Genomic DNA, 18,840 nt, shown 5'->3' on the forward strand with positions numbered 1-18,840 from the left:
CCGTGATTTATACCAGTTGACTTGCTTGTATATATAGCAATATCAAAACCTCGACTTGATGCATGTAGGCACTCGTTGATAGTGACATCACTTGTAATTGACTCAAAATAGATAGCTCTTTTCTCTAATATAGCTCACAAAACTAATAAATCCAAGTTACAAAGGAAATAGATTGACTATAGCACAAGTGGTAGACGATACACGGGATTTTGCTCAATTCGATGGCAACTAAAAAGAAGAGTGAAGACTCAAGGCGAGATATTGTATATATTGGAACATGGCGAATCTATCTTTCTCGCTCTGTCAGTCCTCTAATCTTATTTTTGCCAAGGTCCTCCTCCCAAAGTTGTGGTTGTTGTTGGTTATTATTGTTTATGAGGACTTGGCAGGTGGGCTCTGGACGTAACCGGGACCTTCGTAGTTGGGGCTGCTGATACCGGTGATGGGTTCAATCATTTCTTTCTGTACGTAGGAAAACATTGGATTAGCAATTGTATCGAAGAGAAGAATAAGAAGAAGCAGAAGAATTAAAGGAGGACGCACCTTGGCATATTCGTTGCTGGCCTCTTGCCATTCCTTGGTCAATGTGCGAGGAGGCTCCCTGGCAAACAGACGAGTAGAATAGAACACAGCAACAGAGATGGCAACCAATTGGGCGACCTTGGACAAGACCTTCCAGCCTTCACCCTTGGGAGTTTCCTTGCGAGGACCGTGGGATCCGAACGCGATCCAGTAAGCTGGTTTATATTAGCTCAATTCATTCTGCAGCAAGGAAAAAACCAGCTGTTCCGCGACAGCTCGTTTTGTACGTACCGGCCTTCTTCTCCTGCAAAGTCATCTCGTGCCAGTCAACCTTCATACGATCCCGGAGCTGCATGAACAAATCGGCCTGTTCCTGAGGAGCCATACCCTCCCAGCGCTTCTCGATACCGGCGAGCGTGGGGTTGGCAATGGCGTGTTCAGAGGCGGAACGGGTCTGTTGAGCAGCTACACGAGCCATTGGGGTGGCAGCGGCTCGGACAGCTGGGCTGCGAGCAGCCTGGGAAGCGGCGCGAACGAACATTGTGCGTTGGGAGAAAAACGAATTGTCGAGAAGAAACCGAGGTAGTGTAGTCGAAGATCGAAGGAAAGGAAAAGAGAGCAGTGCTCCTCCAGAGAGAGTCGATCAGCTACAGAGTGTGGAGTAGAGATTGGTCGACCAGGTGTTGAAGGTGGTGATGATTTGCTCTCCAGGTGAGGTTTCGTGAGGTGGAAGTTCGGGAGCCGGGTTTGGTCATGGACGGTTTTTGCGCGGTTGTGATTGGTTGCCGGGTAAAGGCGCTAGTCCCGCGGACCCGAGACTTTGCCGTCTGTTAACAGCACGTCGTACGATCATGCATCGAGTCTTGACAATATTTATTCGATACGAGGCTATTCTTGCAATGTGTACGTCTTAAGAGGCCCATGAATTTTGACATTAGACGCTATCTCGGTACTAATATCCTGCAAAACAATGGTCACGTCGAGCTCTCATCATTATCAACGCAAATCTAAACAAGACTAAGGAGAAAGAGCAGAGGATATGTCTTCGTGCTGCTTCAACAAGCTCATACACATTTCATCATCAGAAACAAATGCAATGCGAACTAGGAAAACTATTCGCCTGTCAAGTCCCAACCAAGCGAGCTAGCGAACCTCATAACGTAAACGAAAGAAATCATTTATGGAGTGAAATATTGGAAAGCCGCAGTCCTTTTCATATATCAGGGGAACGCGAACATTTGAATTGTGTGTGTGTGAATTTTACAGCAGTGCAGTCTGCAAATGCAAGATTGTGGAAGCACATAAAGGTCCATATTTCCCCCCGGAAACCGGCCGGTGTGTGGAGAGTCATGTAATTTATTGGCCCTTGCCCTTGCTGACCTCGGCGAGGACACTCTTCCATTCAATGTCGGACTTGTCATCGGCGTGGATGGACTGGGCGACATTCACGGCGTTCTTGAGAACCTCGCGAGTGCTGGCGTAAAGCATGGACAACTAGGACAATCAGGAACACATTCTAGCCAAGTCGACAAGCCGAGGAACTTACGCGGGTGGGAGTGTCTTGGGGAACCCATGAGATGAAGATGATCTTGCTCCTGTAGAATCACGCTTAGTCGTGTCCCATCTGATACCGACGGGGGGAAAAGTATACCTCTGACCCTCTCCGGGAATCTCAAACTGAACATCGTAGGTAGCATATCTGGGGGCAGGGTTTCCAGCAGCATCCTTAGCATCGGCGAGCTTTGTACGGAAAACCTCCCAGTCGGCATCATCGGAAACGTCCTCGACGACGACGCGCTTCTTGTCGTCGGTGATCTTGTAGATGACGAACTTGGTCTTTCCACGGCTCATACGGAAGTCGTTGAACTTGGTGATGCATTCATCATCGATGGTGACACTGAATTGGTTAGAATGGCTATCGGTCGTGTGCGCTTTATCAACGACAAGCGAATGGCGAAGTAACGTACCCTGATGCGAGCTGTTCATGAGTTAGTCGCAATCAACATGGAGGATAATTCGCAGAGCGTCTCAACTTACAGACATGACGATAGATATGAGTTGGTCTTAGGAGAAAGGTAAAACTGTGAAAGAAGCATATGTCAGTGGCGGTATAAGGATGTAGTTAATATGGGTGCGACCGGATTGCGGGGAGGGGGTATTCAGCAAGCTGGAACTCAGCGATGTAGTAGCAGCCTAGCAGAAAATACTGAAGATAGACAACGTACGGAGAGAATTATGATATGAAATGTTCAGTGAAGTGAGAATGTGTGAGATTGACAAGTTAATGTGCGAAATGGTGTAGGTTGGAGAATAATATAGGCAGCCTGGCAGGCAGACCGGGAGAGATGATGGAGGGGCTAAGCTGGCTTGTTTACTCGGGGGGTTCGGGCCAATCAGCGCTTTTGTTGTGCTGGGGGGGTGGGGTTACCAGCCTGATTCCTGAGGCCACAATCTGCGTACAGTTTTTGGGATCCCTCACGTGGTAGGAGGCACTTGTCTTCTCTTTATCTTGCGAGGGTCACCACGAAGATGAGCTCCAGGGACATCGGATGCCTGTTTCAAGATGTTGAAGAGTGAAGTCGGCATGGTAATCAGATTTGGGCCGTTTGTCTCATAATGTTTCATTGCATGTCAGATTAAAGCGGGCTTCAGAGCGAAAAGTTGATACAGCAATACATCGCGCCTGTCTCAACGTGTTCTGTTCCTGATCCTTGACGCAGAAGTAGCAAATACTCGCCGTCATCGCCGCCTTAGGTAAGTGGTGATTAATCAAAAACCGAGCCAGTACAGACTTTCTACACCCAGGACCAGCAGATACAGTCAGCGATCCCGACTCCGCGTCGCCATTTCTCGCTCAGAAAATTCAGAGCTGCGGTCCGGTAGATCCTCAAAATACTCCGAAGTTGAAAATCGTGGATGTGCTGATACAAATCGACCTTTTTGAGCTCTGCTCCCAATTCCTCGAATTCATCCTGCGAGTTAGCGTCCCGTCTTCGTTGTGGTAATAATAGATACCCAAGCTTGTGTAGTACTCCATACGTGAATCCATCGTGATTAGCCTCCTCGGCCGTCAACAGATTCATCAACGGGGGAAGATTAATACATACGCCCGCCTAGACCAGGAACGCTTGTGGTGAAGAGGAGTCCGCCGAAGAGACGAAGTCCTTTACGTCTTGGACTAGACTGGCCACTTGAGAGATCTGGTCTTGTAGGATGTAGGTGTGCCCCGCAATGTTGTATTTTGTTTTCCGAGACTCGAATTCTTGGAGGCTGGTGGACTCTGAGGTTTAGGTGGGCTTGACGTTATGGAGCTACAGGTTGGCGATGAAGTGATAGTGATCATCTGTTTGAGTCCTATTCAGTTCCTAATCCCTCGTCGGAGCCTTTGAGTTTGTTATATGTCCGGTCCCAAAGCGAGACTTTTGCAGATGTCGTTGTTGAAGTTGATGAAATCCGTACAGACGAGCGTGCTTTCTGATCATTGACACTCGGATTCTGTGACGACTCCGAGGCTGGCACAACCTTAGCACTGAAAGCAATAGGTCTGACGACTTGTGGCAAATAACCAAGGTATATTCATCATGTCTATCTCGACTACTTTGTTGTTGCTGCCGAAATGGTTTGTAGGCGTTGCCTGACTAGCATCGCAATGTCGTCCTAGGAATAACTAACAAGATTCAGATAGTTTTTTTAATGATCAGATAGGCATTAAATGATATCAGGATATCAAGCTGCGCTACAGCTGATGAACTGGTAATTCAGGGCTAAATGCAAGCCTAGAGTACTGCTTCCATTCAAGTACAGACATACTACTGGTAGTTCTTTACATATTGATATATTTACATTACACACGCAAGAGGGGCACAAACCAAAAGATCAAAATGGGTCTATTCTATACCAATTGGATTACCATACTAATAACCCTATGTACCGTAATCCTGTCCACACAAAACGGGGCCTCGGTTTTTGGCGGGGTTCTATTTTTTCCTGTTTTCAGTGGCACAACCTTTTCGGATATCCGACCGACATGCCGTGTCAGCGTCTAGATCACTCTGGAAGCAGGAAGGATTGCATGCTCGAAGTAATGATGGCAAATCTTCGTGAGCTCAACCAATACAGTACTAGGTCGGAATTAAGGACCAGTAGATTATGATAGAACATGGGAATGTTTACTAATTCAAAGAGTCTCCACATCTAATCAATTAGAATGTCTCCTCATTCGTCATTTGTGGAAGGGGTTGCGACTAAGTTGACTATAAAAGACATATCTCCGCTTCCTTGCGGGTTTGTAGATAGATTTTATCCATTGAACAAACTAGTGGTATTCAATATGTCGACTCCCAAGATCACGCTGTATACCAGCCATCTCTGCCCATGGGCACATCGTGCTCACATTGCGCTCAAGGAGCTGGGACTCCCGTTTGAGGAGGTGCTGATTGACTTGTCGGTTCCAAGAGAGCCGTGGTATTTGGAAATCAACCCTGTACGATTCGCGCATCCATTCTCGCATGTTTGTGCGCCCGGCTAACTGGTAGACAGCGCGGCCAAGTCCCTGCACTCGTCTACGATGGCAACATCATCACAGAGTCAGCCATCGTAGCTCGATTCCTGGCTGATGCGCACCCATCACATCTCCTACCTCCCTCCACAGGCATAGAGAATGCGCTCTACCGTGCACGCCTCGACTGGTTCGTGGATGCATTTATTAGCAAAGTGAACCCGCACTTATTTGGCAGTGCTCGCGCTGCCACTGAAGAGGATCGCGACAAGTCTGCTGAATTACTTGTGGCGGCTGTGGCCAAGGATATTGAGCCTCGTTTGGTGGAAGGCAAGGGTCCTTTCTATGGTGGCAGTGAGACGTTGACTTTTGCTGAGGTATGATTTCTTATTAAGCCGTGTTGGGAAAAGACTGACCTGAATAAAGGTACTCACTGGCTCATTCCTGCTTCGTATTAATGGCCTCTCCAATCCCGAACATGGCCTGCTTAGTGCAAAGCTCCCTGCTCTCTTGGACTCGGTGCCCAAGTTCAAGCGCTGGTTGGAAGCCACTGTGCAGCATGCGAGTGTGAATTATATCTGGGATGCGGCCAAGGTGGCTGGCCATACTAGGAAGGTATTTGCTGCACATGCTAGCAAATAGCAATCACTTCCTAGATTATGATCTATGAAGATATGCAAAGATATATAGCGGAATGCGATGATTTTTAATTCAGTCAGATTGTTTCAAGTAGGATTGCCCAAGGAACAAAGCAACGTGACTACAAACGACCCGCCTGCCTTTTTCGGCCGTTTGTCGTAGACTCCCGACAGTACTCTCTCCTTCCTTTATTTTCCTGCTCCTGCCTTTTCTTCTTTTCTATTTCCCTTCTTCTCTCCCCCTCCTCTTGTTCATCAACAAACTCTTGACTCTCGTCTTGACATATTTTACTTTTCTGTCATATACTATTCATCTCTCTCGAGCAACTGACAAGACCACGGCAACACCGACAACATCATGGGTACTCGCAACCTCATCTGCATCTGGTACAAAGGCCGCTTCATGGTCGCCCAGTATTGCCAATGGGACGGCTACCTCGAAGGCCAAGGTGCAACAATCCTCCAATTCCTTCTCGTCCCTGGCAACATCGAACGCCTGAAGAAAGGGGTGGGACACATTACTCCAGTTAACGATGAGACCGTCCAAGAGATACTTAGCAAACACCGTTTCTCCACCTTCAAAAACAATAAAAAGGTCTGCGAATGTGGTGCAGCCGTGCCTTTCTCTGTTCAAGAAACGTGTTTCCCGCCAACCTTGAATCGCGACACAGGTGCTAAAATCTTTGATATCATTGCCGCGGCTAGACTTGACGATTACATTCCTATTCGCTTGCAGCTGGACTTTGCGACGGATGGCCTGTTCTGTGAATATTGTTACTGTGTCGATCTTGATGCGGAGGTCTTTGAGGTCTTTGGTGGTGCCACTCGCATCCCCAACACCAAGGACGATGAAAAAGTTGAACCGATTGGTAAAAATCGATTTGTGGAGGTTTGCAAGGCTGAAAAGGAAAAGGACGTGCCGCTGTTGGGCAAGTCGATGCCGTTGTTGCTCAAGTCCTGGCCGCTGGCTCAGTTGCCTAAGGATCTCGATGATATGTTGAGTCAGGTTGCGGCTGACAATGTTGGGGAGTCTGAATATGAGGACGGAGGAAATAATAGAGAAGATGATCTGGACAAGAATGAGAAGGGTACTTTGAATGACGAGGATGACAAGAAGGCCGGAGATAAGGACAAGACCGTGACTGATGGCGATGACAAGCAGCCCGACGACGCGAACAAGAACGCCGTGGTTCCTGATGAGGTCAAGGAAAAGGCTGAATACGAAAAGAACATCGAAAGAATCGCCGAAGATTTGCTCATAGAATCAGCCCAACAGGAAATCAGAATGGAAAAGGAGAGGGCCGCCATGCAGGCGACTGCAAATGCTGGAAACAAGGAACGTACCTTCACTCCCAGCATTAGAGAGACTAAGTGATGTGACCAGATACTTAGAGCGGCATGCTCTGAATCATATCAATTCGAGAAGGGGGTATTGCGAGATTATCATTATTTCAGGGGTTAGAAGATTGTACTATTACACAGGACAAGGCAGTGAATAGTAATGAAATCAAAATGGACATGTAATAATTAAACCTTTTTTCTCTTCTCTAAGTATATACGTGGTAAACAAGCTCATAAAGAAATGCCAATATCCAAATTCCATACGCCGACACATGCTCGCATTATCCAAAGCCAACCAAACCAAATCGAGTGAAATGTAGCTGTAGTATATATATGTATGAACAACGCATATGACACAAATAGAGCATATGTACATGTAGACGAAAGAAAACAAAAGGCGAGAATTATAGAAGAGGCACATGCAACAACTTCGGTAACTGTCTCGGCACCGATCTAATGGCATTCATCATCCTCCTGCGTAACTGCAGGAGGATGGTGACGACTCGCCGCTCAAGTCTTGTATCGCCTCGTGAGCGCAGCCATACCAACACAATAGAAAGTATTACACTCTGCCAGAGGAGTTGCCGCAGTGTATGGAACAGAAACCATTTCCCCCATGACAGGATCCAAGAAAAGAAATTTGATGGTTTTCGAAGTGAGGAGTGAGAGTGATGGGTAATGGGCAGGGAATCGAGTTGTTCGCGCAGAGCGGCAATTTCAGTGGTCATTTTTGTGAGGGCTTGTTCGATGCGGTGACGCCAGTCTTTTCCTTGTGATAGGCGGCGTTTTCGTTTTTTGCGTGTGCGGTGGTTGGTATCTTCTTCTCCGAGATTATCGTCGTGGTGGGAGGTTTCGGAGAATGAGGTGCCGGTTCGAGCTTCTTGGAAGTCTTCTTCTTCATCGTCGTCGTCTTCATTTTCATCATCTTCGTCATCGTCGTTATCGTGCTCGTGTCGATGCAATCTTACGTCTGCTTCATCGGGCTGACTGACAGGACTTAACACCCTCAATCGCGAATCTCCAGACCGTCTTCTGTATATCGCCAAATCCTCATCTTGATCCTCAACATCTACTGGCGATGAGCGCTTCATTCGATCTTCTATACTTCCATATCGTCTCGGTGCACTAGCAGTAGATACAGACACGGGTGGCAGAGTTCTGTTCACTTGTATCGGACTCGAAGACGACGCTGACGACGATGCGGCATTATATTTGATTTGATCCCAGACAAACTCGAGTTCTGCCACGAGCTCTCTCGCTTCTGCCGTTTGGGAGGCGTAGAGATGCATTGTGTTGATTAGGGTTGTGATGTAGCGCCGTTTAGCCTCGGTCCGCGAGCTGCCACGTTGCGAGTACCATGCGTCCCTTCAATAGATCAACGTCAGTATAATCATGGTTTAGGAAGCTAAGAGAAAGGTTACCATTTTTCGCGCTCTGCTTGTACGTCTGGCGCGTCACCAATTGGTCGGTCCATGATACCCTCCACATCACCCTCTGTATATCATCACTTAGCATCAATCCAACCTTGCGTGATCTCGGGAGTAGAACGAACCCATGCTCTGCTTGTATAATCCATATAACTTCAATCTCTCCGCTGCCGGAGGACGGGCACTGCCCGTCCTCGGTATCTTCTTGACCGTATTGAGCGCATGGACAAAGACTCGATCTGTACGCCAGAGTGAAAAGCAATTGTTAGAAAATCTGTTAATGGTATGTATTTTTGTCCAGGCGAGTAAAAAAAGAATAATTCGTACCGATAGAGTCCGACATTGCGATCCGAGGTTTCCTCTCTGCTTCTGCATGAGCTTTAAGAAATCGCTGGCGCGGCCCGCATGCCAGCTGAACCTGTCGTTATCGCGCAACTAATTTGAGATAGATAAGGTTGCTGGAAGATATCGAGGTAAATAAATGAAAAGAATGTCGCGTCGCAGTTCAATAATTATTGGAGCACGTTCGTTTAAGTCGATACTCCGACGGAGAAGGGAGCGGGTTATCTCGGTAAAAATACCTGAAGCAGCCGAGCGACAAGCAGCTGCTGCTGTCAGGAACGCGACAGGGGCGGATTATATCAGAGGCGTAATGTAGTTGGTATGGCAATCAGAGGTCCATTTGTTTATATCGATTCAAATATAGAGAGAAGCAATCAGCGTTCGAGACGGGAGGAACGAATTGGACGAGGTCGCATGTCAACGATAGCAGTTTAGTACGCGATAAGAGATAGGTGTTGGTAATTGGTTGATACGAAATGACTTGTAGCTGGAACGAAGACAGCACTTAAGCAGGATAATGATAGTCAATTAGTCTTGGAAGAACATATGAAATAGAAGTATTCTGAAAGATAGTAGCAGAACGTGTCAGTGATGCTTGCTCCGTAAGAATGTGATGATGTCCAACGATTGAACCGCGGCTCAGAGACACTCCACAGCGAGCTAGAACAAACTGGGTTAGGTTACCGTACAGGCTGTTCCTCTGGTTGAAGAAACATGACATCTTCAGGAGGCCCATATTGACAGTCGGAATGATTCTCTTAGATCTTCGCTTGTCCATATCCTTGGCGGATTCTGAAGAGTACTATTGTCATTGGAGCTGGGGGGGTTGATGCAGCATCTGCTGCTTAGGCTACTGAAGAAGGTGAGAATCTAATATCTTTTTTTATCGGTGCAAAACAGATTGCTTCATCAGGTCGAATCGACCTGGCCGTGTTTGGACGGCATTTCGCCTCCAATCCAGACCTGCCTCAACGACTTTTTTGAAGGATATCCCTTGACCAAGTATCATCGTCCTACTTTTTACACTTCTAGTACTGAAGGGTATCTGGGTCGGTCTCGTTATGACGAAAGTCCAAGCCGTGAAATAATGAGCTTACTTACCTGAACGTACCTTGCGAGGACTGCGGTTCGAAAATCTATAGATATTGAGCGAATAGACATAATACTAGCACAGAATTGTTTAGTCAAATGACTTGATTCCTCTTTTTTATTTTCACATTCGTATGATACATGACCATTTTCTGCCATAGCACCTCTGCTCAGATCCCAAAATTCATCGACATAAAACTCCCCCCACGAACAAGTTGACATGAATATAGACGAGTACAGACCAATGAGCGCTGGGAAAAAAGTTTGGATATCATCTCGTGATAATGATAAAAAAGCATACATTTTCTTTTTTTCAAACAAAGATTTTCACGTAACGTGCGACCCTCCATATGTGTTGTACTGCGCCGGAAGAAAAGCAAATAAAACAGAAGACTCGGAACAAACCTTTGGTTCGCAGCCAAAGATAACGCCAAAGTGCCACAAGAGAAGAGTTTCGATGTTTCTGAACACGGTTGAAAGAAACCTCACAAATTGACGCAAAATTACAGCTAAGACTGTGTAGGAACGCCAGTAGACTGCGAAGCACCCCGGCCACGGTAGTTTCCTCGTCCTCGGTTTCCATATCCACGGTTGTATCCTCCGCGGCCATAGCCACGTCCTCTACCACGTCCGCGATAGCCACGATAGCCGTCCACACTGCCTTGACCGAACGTTTCAATGTTTTTCTTTTCTTCTTCACCACGGCGTTCACGAGGACGAATTGTGTTCTCTTCCCGATCTCGGATCTCGCTCGAAATGTTGTCGAAGAATGACGATGATTTGTTGTATGCTGAAGGAGCTGCCGAGGGACTTGTTGGTACCTCTTCTGGCTTAGTCTCCTTCTCTTCCTCGACAATAGGAGATCCAGTAGCGATTGCTTCCTTCACTAGATCTTGTTTATTGAACTTGGCGTTCGCGGATTCAAAGTCAAAATCGGTATCTGGAAGCTCTAACTTTTTGCCTGCAACATGTGGACCACCTCGCGGGCCGTGGGTGCGGCCGCCTCGTGGGCCATGGCGTGCACCGCGATTCATACGGTTGTTATCGTATGGTTTCAGATCATTGAATCTCTTCGTCATGTCGTCAACACCGGCCTCGGCCGGTTTCTTTGCGCCAGGTTGCGGAAGTTTGGCCATTGCCGCTGCAACAGCAGCTGTCGCAGCTCGGGTGGCTTCCGTGATAGCTGCTTGTGCTGTGCTTTGAGATGCAGCAACTGCACCCTGCTGCGCGGTTGAAAGTGGGACTGTGGGCTTAACAGCTGGGTTGGCGATGGGAATGGCGGGTATGAATCTGTCATTTTTAGGGCCACTAGGAGGCAATTTCGACGGTATCTGAGGAGCAGGCGCAGTTGCAGTTGGTGCTACAGGGGCAGCTCCACGGGCGACTTCTGCAACGGTAGGCTTGGGTTCGACTGGAGGTGCTGGACCTTCTGGCGCGGCACCAGGTGCTGGAGTCGCGGTCTTGCTGGTCGGTTGAGGTGTAGGAAGCTCTGACGTGGGTTTAGGGGGGTTAGCAGGAGCTCCAGGAGGTCCACCAGGGGCACCTGGACGTTGCTGGCCAGGTGGTCCAATCGGTCCCTGGTGTTGAGGAAATTGACCAGGCGGGCCAGGTGGGAAACCCTGGCCGGGAGGCGGGAACCATCCAGGAGGAGCACCATATGGAGGGAAACCTGGGCCAGGAGGTCCATAGCCAGGAGGACCGAAACGCTGTTGACCGTAGGGAGGATAACCGTATCCTTGGAACGGAGGTTGCTGAGGATAGCCAGGAGGTGGACCAGGTCGGCCACCTGGAGGACCGGGGGGTCCGGGGGGACCAGGAGGGCCTGGAGGAGGGCCTGGGGGAGGAGGTTGCTGTTGAGGAGCTTGAGCGCCAGGGCGGGACATGCTCTAAATACATTTATCAGCGTTGGGATCCAGGTCGGCAAGAAGCAAGAAGGAAAGCAATATAAGCTTGAATATCAGAAGGAAGGCAACGGAAATATCCACACGGTTTTGCGCTCTTGGAACAGGTCTGTGTTTACATCCGAAATACTTCATCATGGAAAGGGCAGGTAGGAGGAAATCGATCAAAACTCACACCGAGGATAGCAGGATCATCTGGAACTTGCGAAGGAGGTACTTCTGGCTCTTTCTTCTCTTCGGCGACACTAATATCCTTTACATCACTGCCTCTGAAAACAATGTATTCGTAGATAGTCGTAGATGCAGGGACCTCTTCAGTGGAGTTGCCTCGTCGTCCTTCAGTACCGTGCGAGACGACATTCTCAAGTGCGATTGTCGAGGCTTCGGGGTTGATTTCGTGAAGTGTGCCGACATAGCTTCAAGTAGGTTAAACGAAAGTGATCAAGACTAATAAAAGCGATGGGGAAAAATGGCATACCGAATGTCGCTCTTTGAGATCAAGTTGAACCGCTGGCTATTTCAGGTTAATACAGCACACACAAAACTATCGAACTGTCTCAGGACTGGACTAACCCTATTAGATGGTTCATATCCATTTTGACAGATTTGCGCGCACCCGCGCTTTGAAAGAAGAAGAGCGATAAATAGCAGAAATAAAGAATGTAGTTGTATCAACGAAGATGGGTTCAGAGAGGGATGTTGGATGACGAGGAAGCTGCTTGTGGCTTGAGATTGATCACTACGGCGGCCTTCGGCAACCACAAGAGCAGTTTGATTGACAGCCCACGCCAAACTCCGCACTAGCCCCTTTAGCTACCAATCTTTTTAACAACACATACTACGTACAAAAATTGAAAATGCCGCAGTCATCACATCGAGAAGATTTTTTCCAGACGGAGTAAGTGAGTCTTAGAAAAGTTGGTGATCAATTAGCTAACTCGCATAGTGCGTCTATAGAAGATAGTGATCGCAAGGTCGCCAAGTCCAAGAATGAAAATGGCAGTCCTATAAGATTACAAAGCAAGATATTAGCCATTATAGCTGATCCTTTCAGTACAAAGTCTGTTTTTGTTGCTGAAAGTGCTGGTTTAGTAAGGAAAGTTGGCCTAGAAGTAGGTAGGCAAATCTCTTGAATTCTAGACCAGACTTTTATGTTGACTGAAATCTAGACGGGTGAAACATTGGGTCTTTACAGAGGCCCAACTGCCCCTGTGACAAGTGTTACATTTAGCCCAGATGGCAAGTTGATATTTGCCGGTTGTTGGGATAAAACCGTCTGGAGCTGGGATGTGCGGTCCAGACAGCCACAACGACGATATGAAGGCCATTCGGATTTTGTAAAGTCTGTGACATGTGCCCGCATTGGTGGTAAAGATATTCTGATCTCTGGTGGAGCCGACTCCAAAATCATAACATACGACATCGCCAGTGGTGAGAAATCACAAGTTTTGAAAGATCACTTGAGAGGCGTCCAAGACTTGTGCATTGATCCGACCACTTTGGACGAAAGTCAACAAACCATCAAGTTGTTCTCAGCTGGAAGTGAGCGAGAAATTCGAGAATATACAATCGGAGTATCAACGGCCAATGTCGAGGATCCACTCATTGTTCACGAAACAAGTGTATACAAACTATATTTCGACGAAGATGGCGACTTGTGGACCGCTTCTGCTGACAAGTCGGCAAAATGTCTTACGCGAGACAGCGGCTGGAAACCAAACTTGACTCTCGAACATCCAGATTTTGTCAGGGATGTGGTAGTCTTTGAACAAGGAGGTTGGGTCATCACGGCATGTCGCGATGAAGAGGTTCGAGTATGGAACAAAGCGGTATGTTGGGTCTCGCGCTATTTGGCATAATAGACCAATGCTGACTTGAATAGACGGGCGATCTTTACCATACTTTCACGGGGCATTTTGAAGAGGTGACCGGTTTACTTTTGATCGGAAGCCTGGTTGTTAGTGTAAGCATAGATGCGACTATCAGACAGTGGAGTCTCAAACCGGTAGACCTGAAAAAGGCTATAGAAGAAGCTAAAAAGAAACCCGTCGAAGAAGAACAACCAAAGCAGGAATCCATGCTGACTGAAGAAGAGGAGCGGGAGCTGGCCGAGTTGATGGGAGATGATGATTGATTCCGAGACCGTGTTTAATCTGGCAAATAGCTCGGCGATACCTTGGGGACATACACTCCGTATTCACATCTTCATATTCAATTGGTTGATCAACATACAGCTATATTTTACTGAGTATAAAACTGATTGTATATTCGTCACGTGATTCTCTTCTTGGCATGCCTGTTTGCGGCCGAGCCGATCTGGAAGGCGTCTTCCGAGCGTCATCCCCTCCTTCCTTGGTTCCATCGTCTGTCCGTCGGGTCTGCCATACAAATGCAACTGCCAAATTATTCTAGCATCTTCTGATCCTTAATCATTCATCACTTGATACAAAACAGAAAGACATGTCCTTTTTTTATGAGACGCTGTAGACGAATACATTCATCCTTATCTATTAGCGGGACCAGTCCCTGGTGGAGCATCCATACCAACTGCCATTTACATCATTGTTTCGTTCGGTGGGGATCGGTAGAGCTACCCCTCGACGCGCGACGAAGCTACTTATCACCTTTAACCTCAACTTCGTTAGCAACAACTGCGCGAGGATCAGTGAATCGCTTCGACATAAATCACAGGAGCAGCGGTTTACGGGCAATTTTCGTACCAAACATGGCCGATAAATCTAATGCACGTTCCGAGGAGCAGCACGCGACAACGGATGCGTTGAAACTAGTCAATCGTCTGAGCGAAAGCCGATCTCCTTATGTAGGTCATCCTGTAGTTGAGAACGCATTACATCGCGCAATTTCAAACGAGATCACATATTAACGTTGGTAGGTCCGTGGCCACATGCACAATCCAGTTGCCTGGCAACTATGGGACTCGAAATCTATTGAACTGGCAAAGAAACATAACCGACTGATTTTTGTCAGTATCGGTTACTCAGCTTGTCATTGTGGGTGCTCAGTTTACAAATGTGATGGTTTCATGCTGATACGAGTCTAGGGTGCCATGTGATGGAAAAAGAATCGTTCATGTCGACAGAAGTAGCGACCATCCTCAACGACTCATTCATACCGATAAAAGTTGACAGAGAAGAACGACCGGACATTGACGATGTTTACATGAACTACGTGCAAGCCACGACAGGCTCGGGCGGCTGGCCGCTAAATGTTTTCCTTACTCCAGATCTTGAGCCCGTCTTTGGAGGAACATATTGGCCGGGTCCACAAGCAAGCTCACAGTCTCAATGGGGAGCCGAGGGTCCCATTGGGTTCGTTGATATTTTGGAAAAGCTCCGCGACGTCTGGCAGACACAACAAGCCCGGTGCCTAGATAGTGCGAAAGAAATTACAAAGCAACTGCGCGAGTTCGCAGAAGAGGGCACCCATACACAACAAGGAGCCAAGGGCGGTGGTGAAGATTTGGAAATTGAGTTGATTGAAGAAGCATTTCAGCACTTCGCATCTCGATATGATCCACTATACGGCGGGTTTGGCCGGGCGCCTAAATTTCATACACCAGCAAATCTCAGTTTCCTCATCCGACTTGGTATGTATCCGTCAGCTGTGTCGGATATTGTTGGCCAGGATGAATGTGTGAGGGCCACAGCAATGGCGACAAACACCTTGTTAAATATTGCTCGCGGTGGAATACGAGATCATATTGGACACGGCGTGGCACGATATAGTGTAACGGCCGATTGGCTATTGCCTCATTTCGAAAAGATGCTGTATGACCAGGCTCAGCTGTTGGATGTCTATGTGGATGCTTTCCGGGCAACACATGAGCCGGAACTCTTGGGTGCCGTCTACGACCTTGTAAGCTACCTGACAAGCGAGCCAATACAAGCTTCAACCGGTGGGTATTATTCCTCCGAGGATGCTGATAGTTTACCTACGCCAAACGATACGGAGAAACGGGAGGGGGCGTTTTATGTGTGGACCATGAAGGAGCTTAAACAAGTTTTGGGACAACGGGATGCCGGAGTATGTGCACGACACTGGGGTGTGCTTGCAGATGGTAACATTGCCCCTGAAAATGATCCTCATGATGAATTCATGGATCAAAATGTCTTGTCTATCAAAGTCACACCGAGCAAGCTTGCAAAAGAATTTGGCTTGAGTGAAGAAGAGGTCATCAAAATCATAAAATCAGGAAAACAGAAGCTTCGAGACTATCGAGAAAAGATACGCGTGCGACCTGATCTTGACGACAAGATCATTGTGGCATGGAATGGATTGACCATTGGCGCACTGGCAAAAGCCAGTGTTTTGTTGGAAGAAATTGACAAAGTCAAAGCACAGCAGTGCAGGGATTCTGCGCATAAGGCTGTGGAGTTTATCAGAAAAACGCTATTTGAGCCATCAAGTGGTCAGCTTTGGCGTATATATCGTGATGGACATCGCGGAAACACGCCTGGATTTGCTGATGACTATGCATTTTTGACGTCTGGACTTATTGCCATGTATGAGGCGACGTTTGACGATAGTTATTTGCAGTTTGCAGAACAGCTACAAAGTGAGTCGTCTATTTCTAGCACGATCGAGATTTATTGGGCTAATATCTGAATAGAACATCTCAATCAATATTTTATGGCACCCGGAGGAGAATCTGGTACATCAGCAGGATACTACACGACATCGTCAGAACCCATATCAGGCGAACCAGGTCCGTTACTCCGACTAAAGAGCGGTACTGACTCGGCGACACCATCAATCAATGGTATAATTGCGCGGAATTTAGTCCGACTGGGAACACTTCTAGAAGATGATAACTACCGACGACTAGCACGACAAACCTGCAGTACCTTTTCGGTGGAGCTAATGCAGCATCCATTCTTGTATGTGAACATACTAGATGCGGTGGTTGGTCTGGAGCTGGGTATTCGAAATATCACTGGCGTTCTCGCGACGGATGTCGTGGCTACACCGATTCAAAAAGATGCCGCAGCAGAAACACAAGCGAATAAGACCACGGCAGACGTCGTGCGTGAACGAGTACGCGCGGAGGCAGGCTCAGGAGCGTCTACATCCGTGACGACGGTGTCGATGGTCGACGTCCGAGGATCAAATACATCGACATCAACATGGCTCCAGTCGCGAAATCCGTTATTCAAAGATCTCAAACCTGGTACGCCACCGAAGAATTACTTGCTTATCTGCGAGACGGGCAGTTGCCGGATGGTGGATGTTTGAAAAGTTGTATAACCATTGTCTTTTATCCGATATGTTGCGGTGTTTGTTTATATATTCAATTTAGTTTGAATCTAAGTGAGTCATGCTCTTGTCTCTTGTCAAACAATTACCAATAAAAAATAGTGTTTAGGAATAAATAGTGTTTAGGAGTACAACGATTATAGACCTGCTATTCAAATGACTAGGAACCTTTTCTCTATCTTTGAAATTCTGGTTGCATTCTTAAAGGACTTCGTATTGATCTACACGTTTATTCAAATCATCTTTATGATTGTTGCAAAGTCTACAACTTAATCATCCAATGAACAGTAATCACACAAGTGAGTCTGAACATGAACATGTCACCATATGAGAAAGCCTTGTCCAAGCCAAAGGAGCTGTCTACCACAAACGTATATGTAGACAACGACGAATAATGGAAAACTCCGTCCAACCCAAGAAAATCAAGCATAAATATAGGACAAAGGTAGAGCAAATGGTTAGGGATATATTCTAATCTACAAATCAACACACTTTCAACAATTCCCAATCTCTTCATTTCCATCTTCTCCCTCCTGGAGTTCATCAAAACAATTCCAACTCAACTTAACGAAAGCAAGGAAAGAGAGAGAGATGCTGCCCGTCAACCTCCTCTCCCTCACCCGCCCCGGCACAATAACATACCTCGACATCAACGGCGTACAATGGGAACTCTGGCTCTCCCAAATCCGTACTGACGCGATCATGAGCGACGTCTGGCAATACATCGACCCTTCCATCCCCGACAATCAGATTCCACGTCTCACTCCCCCGCCACCTGCTACACCAGCCACGACCGATATCGTTCGTATTTTTGCCGAAAATGATAATGATGATAATAATAATAACAACAACAACAAGGCAGCGGTTAGTTGGGCCGTAGCAGCCCTCGTGCAGGACTGCGTACGAGAATGGAAGTTATATGATGAGAAAATGGAAGCGTTGAGGGTCATTAGGGCTTTTATACTCTGCACGACTCCTGCGCAGTGGACTATGCATTGGGGTGTCGTTGGTGGGGGTCCGTTTGTGGATGTGAGGGCTTTTTTGGCTTCTTTGAGTGCAAGAGTTGGAGTGATTAGGGCGAATCGGCAGCGGCAGCAGCAGAGGTTTTCTGGTGGTAGTGGTGGTGGTGGTAATATGGCGGTGGCGCCGGAGCATTTTATACCTCCTTTAAATGGGGTTTGGGAGTGAGTAGTTTTGTACTATGGAGTTGGGGTTGGTGTTGTTTTGCTTATTGACATATATACTTTCTTTGTATTGTCTGTATTCAAATCTCTGTTTCGAGTATTCAGTATGTCCAGTCACTACTTATTCCCATATAAATAAACCCTTCTGTCATGTGAGCAGCTGAAACTACCGCACAGAATCAAGAATCTCCACAATCGAATCAAACTCGGGCAACCCCGTATACTTGGCCAGAACATCTGTCAACGTCATCTCAGCAATCTTTCTGATCTGCTCGTCGCTCGTAACGCCCACTTGCGACAATCGATTGGGGAGGCCCAATTGCGCAACGAGTTTTGCGACTGCGTCAGAAGCGGATTTCTCTTGCCAATAGGAAAATATAGAAGCCGAAGCGGTATGCTTTCTGCCTACAATATGTGCAATGACGTCACCAACCAACAGCGCGTACGTCGTCATGTCCAATAATTGGTGACATTGATGATTGCAGTCACTCAGCTGAGGGCAAATTGCTGTCTGGCAGTGTCTGCCATTGTACGGTCTACAAGCTGCATAAACCAGGATAATTGACACCAGCAGAGCGAGAGAGGGAAGACCTCTTATCAGCTTATCGACAGCGATGAGAAAAT

General features: G+C 47.3%; 10 protein-coding genes across 10 annotated transcripts; 5 read left to right on the forward strand and 5 right to left on the reverse strand.

Moving 5' to 3' along the window:
* Positions 1–372: 372 nt before the first annotated feature.
* EYB26_006716 (uncharacterized protein) lies at positions 373–1,063 on the reverse strand (the record flags this gene model as incomplete). Its single annotated transcript, XM_054265992.1, has 3 exons — positions 373–462; positions 544–737; positions 814–1,063. The coding sequence occupies 3 exons, from the start codon at positions 1,061–1,063 to the stop codon at positions 373–375; spliced, it is 534 nt and encodes a 177-aa protein (XP_054121967.1).
* Positions 1,064–1,878: 815 nt separating this feature from the next.
* On the reverse strand, positions 1,879–2,565 carry EYB26_006717 (uncharacterized protein; the record flags this gene model as incomplete). Its single annotated transcript, XM_054265993.1, has 5 exons — positions 1,879–2,016; positions 2,069–2,117; positions 2,174–2,419; positions 2,490–2,500; positions 2,560–2,565. The coding sequence occupies 5 exons, from the start codon at positions 2,563–2,565 to the stop codon at positions 1,879–1,881; spliced, it is 450 nt and encodes a 149-aa protein (XP_054121968.1).
* A 2,287-nt stretch (positions 2,566–4,852) lies between these two features.
* Positions 4,853–5,662, forward strand: EYB26_006718 (uncharacterized protein; the record flags this gene model as incomplete). Its single annotated transcript, XM_054265994.1, has 3 exons — positions 4,853–5,005; positions 5,062–5,397; positions 5,447–5,662. 3 exons carry the CDS (start codon positions 4,853–4,855, stop codon positions 5,660–5,662), a joined length of 705 nt encoding a protein of 234 aa, XP_054121969.1.
* A 354-nt stretch (positions 5,663–6,016) lies between these two features.
* Positions 6,017–7,033, forward strand: EYB26_006719 (uncharacterized protein; the record flags this gene model as incomplete). The annotated part of the gene is made up of 1 exon (XM_054265995.1): positions 6,017–7,033. The coding sequence occupies one exon, from the start codon at positions 6,017–6,019 to the stop codon at positions 7,031–7,033; it is 1,017 nt and encodes a 338-aa protein (XP_054121970.1).
* A 370-nt stretch (positions 7,034–7,403) lies between these two features.
* Positions 7,404–8,769, reverse strand: EYB26_006720 (uncharacterized protein; the record flags this gene model as incomplete). The annotated part of the gene is made up of 4 exons (XM_054265996.1): positions 7,404–8,364; positions 8,421–8,493; positions 8,552–8,665; positions 8,754–8,769. 4 exons carry the CDS (start codon positions 8,767–8,769, stop codon positions 7,404–7,406), a joined length of 1,164 nt encoding a protein of 387 aa, XP_054121971.1.
* Positions 8,770–10,366: 1,597 nt separating this feature from the next.
* Positions 10,367–12,354, reverse strand: EYB26_006721 (uncharacterized protein; the record flags this gene model as incomplete). Its single annotated transcript, XM_054265997.1, has 4 exons — positions 10,367–11,743; positions 11,934–12,174; positions 12,237–12,272; positions 12,332–12,354. The coding sequence occupies 4 exons, from the start codon at positions 12,352–12,354 to the stop codon at positions 10,367–10,369; spliced, it is 1,677 nt and encodes a 558-aa protein (XP_054121972.1).
* A 261-nt stretch (positions 12,355–12,615) lies between these two features.
* On the forward strand, positions 12,616–13,892 carry EYB26_006722 (uncharacterized protein; the record flags this gene model as incomplete). The annotated part of the gene is made up of 4 exons (XM_054265998.1): positions 12,616–12,656; positions 12,705–12,870; positions 12,928–13,587; positions 13,641–13,892. The coding sequence occupies 4 exons, from the start codon at positions 12,616–12,618 to the stop codon at positions 13,890–13,892; spliced, it is 1,119 nt and encodes a 372-aa protein (XP_054121973.1).
* Positions 13,893–14,483: 591 nt separating this feature from the next.
* On the forward strand, positions 14,484–17,011 carry EYB26_006723 (uncharacterized protein; the record flags this gene model as incomplete). The annotated part of the gene is made up of 4 exons (XM_054265999.1): positions 14,484–14,579; positions 14,652–14,769; positions 14,820–16,334; positions 16,389–17,011. 4 exons carry the CDS (start codon positions 14,484–14,486, stop codon positions 17,009–17,011), a joined length of 2,352 nt encoding a protein of 783 aa, XP_054121974.1.
* Positions 17,012–17,623: 612 nt separating this feature from the next.
* Positions 17,624–18,220, forward strand: EYB26_006724 (uncharacterized protein; the record flags this gene model as incomplete). Its single annotated transcript, XM_054266000.1, has 1 exon — positions 17,624–18,220. One exon carries the CDS (start codon positions 17,624–17,626, stop codon positions 18,218–18,220), a length of 597 nt encoding a protein of 198 aa, XP_054121975.1.
* Positions 18,221–18,382: 162 nt separating this feature from the next.
* EYB26_006725 (uncharacterized protein) lies at positions 18,383–18,670 on the reverse strand (the record flags this gene model as incomplete). The annotated part of the gene is made up of 1 exon (XM_054266001.1): positions 18,383–18,670. The coding sequence occupies one exon, from the start codon at positions 18,668–18,670 to the stop codon at positions 18,383–18,385; it is 288 nt and encodes a 95-aa protein (XP_054121976.1).
* Between the last annotated feature and the right edge of the window lie 170 nt (positions 18,671–18,840).

This window comes from Talaromyces marneffei, chromosome 5 (assembly GCF_009556855.1).
Source record: "Talaromyces marneffei chromosome 5, complete sequence".
NCBI lineage: Eukaryota > Fungi > Ascomycota > Eurotiomycetes > Eurotiales > Trichocomaceae > Talaromyces > Talaromyces marneffei.